We start from the raw sequence: 4979 nt of genomic DNA, 5'->3' as shown, positions 1-4979 counted from the left end.
CATTCCTGTATCCAGTGTCAGTGCAAAGGATGGAGGTCGTGCTGTATTTCGTTTGGCTCGTGAACCCTAATTATTTCTCATGTTGTTCTTGGCTAATGCTAAAGGCACATATTAATTTGTGGCTTTCCAAAATCTGCTGCTGCCCTCGGGACGAAGGTTCTTCTTACTGTTAGGATAGTGCTTTGCCGTGCACGAGACCAGAAAGAATATTGCAAGCTAAAAATTCCTGCCTTTGCTCCCAGATTACAACAGCCCAGGGCAGCATCTGCCCCCTGTGCAGAGCAGGTGATGAGATGGGAACCTGCCCCGTTTGAAGCCACAGCACTGGACTGGTCAGCACCACAAACTGAAGTCGCTGCCTTTGTTTTCTTCCAGCACTGGGATGTGTTTCGGACGATTACAGAAGTTTTTATCCTGGTTCCTGCCTTGGTTGGCCTGAAGGGTAATCTTGAGATGACACTGGCGTCCAGGCTCTCCACTGCCGTGAGTGTTAACGCCGTGCTGCTGTGTGTGTGGGGAGGGTGGCGATGAGCAGGAGACATCAGGAGATTCTCCTTTTACATAATGGCACTGTGTGTATGAGACGTGCCCTTTTCTGCTAAGCAGAAACTAGTGGGATGTGAGTGTTAAAATAATGTATCTGCCCTCATTTTATAACTGGAACAGAGAATTTCCATCTGCGCTTTGAAGGTGAATTAATCCCTGGGTGGCTGGTTGCTGATATCTGGGGCCCTGTGACACATGAAGGAGACAAAGCCAGGGCTGCCCAGCTGTCAGCTGCACCACTGGATTGCTTTTCTGTGGGTACTGATCCTTGAGAGACCCAGGGCTTCCCAGCAATCCCACCTTGGAGGGAATAGACCCAGGCTTCTTGGCACCTGCAGTAGCTTTTGTTGCTCTGGATTTGATCTCTCCTGTTGCCCTAAGCAGCTCTGTTTACTTTGGGCTGTTTGTAATGCACGTCTCAGGAGAAACTGGAGCTTAACAGAGCAATTTAAGGGGAGTGAAAGCAGAAAAACAGTTTAATTTCTTCAGCTTTTGGTCTACGCGGGATGTGGTAGATGTGCCCACTCCACCTTTAGCAGTGCCTCTCACCTCCATGTGAGCCTCTGATGGCCCTGGGATGTTGGGATGAAGCACAATGGAGATGTGTCAGGAAGGAAGTGCAGGGAAGGTGGGGAGATGCCGACCTGCGCTCGCTTCTCTCTGGCTTTAGCAACCCCTTTCCCAAAGGGACTGTGTGAAACTGCCTTTAGCAGCCACTCGTGCCACAGGAAGACGTTTTCAGGGTATCTCTCTTGGCTTCCAGGCTAACACCGGACAGATGGATGATGCCCAGAAACAATGGAAGATGGCCACCTGCAATTTAGCCCTTATCCAGGTGAGTCACTTCAGCTGGGAGAGAGAAAAGGCCTTTTTCACTTGCTGTGCTGCAGCCCAACAGCATCTGTTCCCAGCTCTGCTGGATCCAGAGCTGTTGATTTGGAGCAGGTATTCTCCAAGCCTAGGACTTGACCTCCAGTAAAGCTCTGTGTGTCCCCAGAGCTTGCAGTTCATCTTCAGAACACATCTAGACATTCGTTGCCTTTGTGGACAAACTGAAATAATGAAAAATAAACCCCCTCCTTTTGCAGGGGGAGCTGCAGCTCAGTCCTTGTTTCACAACAGCCCCTCGATAAAGCCAGTTGTTTACTGACAGTGTTTGGGAATCCGCCTTGGGCAGGAGGGGAGAGCTGGGAGAAATGGGCCTCTCATAGCTCTTTCTGCTTGTTAAAATCCAGCAACCAGCCTAGAGGTTGCACATGGCAAGGCCACAGAGCTTGCAACATGTGTCTGTGTGCTTTCCCTTATCTCCTTCCACAGCTTTCAGCTTGCTAGGAGCACTGTGTTGATGGGGAGCCCATTTTTGTGTTGTCCAGGGCTATTCCTTTGACTATGGACTTGGTGTCCTTTGCTGAAATGTTATCTGCCCTTTGCAGGCCTCCAGAGTTGTTCTCCAAACTTTATCAGGATTTTTTTCTGAATCTAGTGGAGCCTTACAGGGATGCTGCTGAAATACATAAGCACTCAGCATCATTGCAAGGCTTTGCCCTCCTGGCTGTGTGGAAACGCTGCGGTCCCATGGAGCCAGGCCTGGAGATGTGGATGATTGCTCACCAGCTGTCTTCTGCCTCCCAGGTTCAGGCCACTGTGGTGGGACTTCTGGCTGCTGTTGCTGCTGTGATCCTGGGAGCCATCTCCAAGGGCTCCGTGGAGCTGAGCCAGGCTGCCGTGCTGTGTGCCAGCAGCGTGACCACGGCCTTCGTAGCTGCACTTTCCCTTGGTGAGTCGTTCGGTTCCTCAGATCGAACGTGCAGGGCTTGGTTGCAGAAAAACCTGTCCCGTCTGCCATGGGGGGCCAGCAAACACCCCTTTGGTCTAACACAGGGAGGAGGGGATGCAGGGAGCATTGGTCCTGTGCCTGCTGCTTTCATCCTGCCTTTGCTTCTCTTCTCCCAGGATCTGTTGTTCACTGGGCTTTCAGCATCCACAGCAGCAGTCAAAATACTCCACTTCCCCTGACACATGAAAGATGCCACATGATGTGCATGGGTGTACACACACGTGTCCTGAGTGACACATTAGCCCTCCACACTGGCCCTTTCCTGATTAGTGAGCTAATACCATGCACAAAGCAGGATATTGCGAGCCTGTTGGCAGACAGCTCCAGACCACACTTGAGATGGGCTTGGGGCACCCAACGCCCTGCAGAGGATTGTGGCCAGCCCTGTGCCTGAAGACCAGCAGGTCCAGGGAGGTGATCATCCCCCTGTACTTGGCACTGGTGAGGCCGCACCTCGAGTGCTGTGTTCAGTTCTGGGCCCCTCACTATAAGAAGGATGTTGAGATTCTGGAGCGTGTTCAGAGAAGAGCCACAAGGATGGGGAGGGCTCTGGAGAACAAGCCTGATGAGGAGCGGCTGAGGGAACTGGGCTTGTTTAGCCTGGAGAAGAGAAGGCTGAGGGGAGACCTCATCACCACCTACAACTGCCTCAAGGGAGGTTGTGGAGAGGTGGGTGCTGGGCTCTTCTCCCAGGTGATGGGGGATAGAACAAGGGGAAACGGCACCAAGCTGTGCCAAGGGAGGTTCAGGTTAGAGCTAAGGAGGAAGTTCTTTCCTGAGAGGGTCGTCAGAAGCTGGCACAGGCTGCCCAGGGAGGTGGTGGAGTCACCATCCCTGGATGTGTTTAAAGAGCGGGTAGATGAGGTACTTAAGGATATGGTTTAGTGGGGAGACAGGAACGGTTGGACGTGATGATCTCAGCGGGCTTTTCCAACCGAGCGATTCTGTGATTCTGTGACCATCAGTTTGTAGGTCTGCCATATGAGGGCAGCATGAGACCCTGAATAGAGGGAGCTGGCAGTCGGATACAGCGAGTTTTCTAAATGAAAGGGACATGTTAGAGCAAGTGCATATCCTGAAGCTGGAGTCAAAGGGTGACTGTAGATGCCTTTGATAAAAAAACATGGGATGAGACAGTTGTTAAAAGAGGAAAACAGCAGCCCACCTTTCATTAAACTCTTCCCTTCAGTCTCCCTGCTCAGTGTGATACAGAGAGGCTTTCTGCTCACATTAGTTTCTTGCCTGGACATGGTCACAGGCAGCTGTGTGTGGGTGTGCACAATGAAAAGCTGCTGTTTTTGTGACCAGGGAGGGAAACGGCATGACCTGTGCTTTGGGGAGGGGAGTGTGGGTGTCTGGGAGGGCTTTTGCGGAGAATGCCACGTTGTGTGAGGATGCGCTTGTGTGTAAGGGATGTTGTGGCAGGGAAGGGGCACACACAGCGTTCCTAGGGGAGATCTGGTGATTCTGTGCATGCTCAGCTCTGGCAGCCCAGAACCAATGGGCACAGAGAGGTTGTGGGCTGGAGTGAATCACCGTTTCTCAGGCTTTCTTTGGTGCGTCCTGTCAGCCACAGAAGGACTGTGAAGAGATGTCACCTGTCTTGTCCCAAGTCTGCCCTTGGCAGTCACACAGCAGTGGAGGCTGGCAAGGCAAGGTTTATTCCAGGTGGCTTTTCCGCATGGCTGAGGGATTCCCACATGTTCATCAGGATCTGGGGGTTGTGCTTATTAGCTTACTTGGGAAAGCAAAACTTCCCTCCTCTGACAATCCTGAAAAGCAGCTGAATTTTCCAGGTGCAGCTCAGAGCACAGGGGAGGAGAGGTGATGTGGACCACCTCCATAACCTCTTGGCTGGAGCTGCTCGCAGCACCAGCATCCACCCAGTGCAAGGTAAAACAGCCCTAAAGACTCTGCGATGAGGAGTCAGTCTGATGGCCAGGCCAAAAGGCTCATTCAGGCTACTCTGAAGAAGCTCCTTGCTCCTTGGTGGTTCACACTCAGATAAATTTTAGTCTAACATGGAAAATATCTTTGTGCTGTGGAATCCAGAGCAGGGGATGGCACCAGAAGGCAGCCGCATGCCTGCTGCGTGCTTATCTGCGAGTGTGCTTCGTGCCTGGTCTTGCTTCAAGGCAGCAAAGATTAGGCTGCTCAGGAGGGGAGCTTCTACATTTGGGCCGCCTGCTGGTGTCTCCTTTGATCCCTGGAATTTGCCTGTGTGCCTCTGGGCCTCTGGTGCAGTTTATAAGGACAGTCATGCCCTTCAGGTTGGTGAAACCAAGAGGACAAATTCCCAGGGATGTCCAATCTCCAGCTGCATGGTACCACTCCAGGCAATCTGTGTCTTGCTTCTGCCAGACCCTGCATCCCTCTGGGAACCAGAAAAGCAGCTCTGGGGCGAAACAAAGCAGAGTGTGTTCTCTGATGCCTGTTCTCTGTGTCTTCTCCAGGTCTGGTGATGATTGGTGTGATCATCGGAGCAAGGAAGGTTGGGATCAATCCAGACAATGTCGCCACCCCCATAGCAGCGAGCCTTGGAGACCTGATAACCCTTTCCCTGCTGGCAGGAATCAGCAGTACGCTCTTCAAGTAC

At 52.2% G+C, this 4979-nt stretch overlaps 1 protein-coding gene across 1 annotated transcript in view; it reads left to right on the top strand.

Moving 5' to 3' along the window:
- The first annotated feature begins 372 nt into the window (after positions 1-372).
- The window catches only part of SLC41A3 (solute carrier family 41, member 3), a 13252-nt gene continuing 8645 nt past the window's right edge, over positions 373-4979 (top strand). The window contains exons 1-4 of the mRNA XM_010188212.1: positions 373-483; positions 1310-1381; positions 2179-2323; positions 4837-4962. Of these exons, the coding sequence (XP_010186514.1) occupies positions 454-483; positions 1310-1381; positions 2179-2323; positions 4837-4962 (373 nt within the window). The 5' untranslated portion in view covers positions 373-453. The remainder of the gene's footprint in view (positions 484-1309; positions 1382-2178; positions 2324-4836; positions 4963-4979) is intronic.

Source organism: Mesitornis unicolor, unplaced genomic scaffold (assembly GCF_000695765.1).
Source record: "Mesitornis unicolor isolate BGI_N332 unplaced genomic scaffold, ASM69576v1 scaffold9007, whole genome shotgun sequence".
NCBI lineage: Eukaryota > Metazoa > Chordata > Aves > Mesitornithiformes > Mesitornithidae > Mesitornis > Mesitornis unicolor.
The sequence above is the reverse complement of the archived record's forward strand: the minus strand, read 5'-3'. Positions and strand labels throughout refer to the sequence as shown.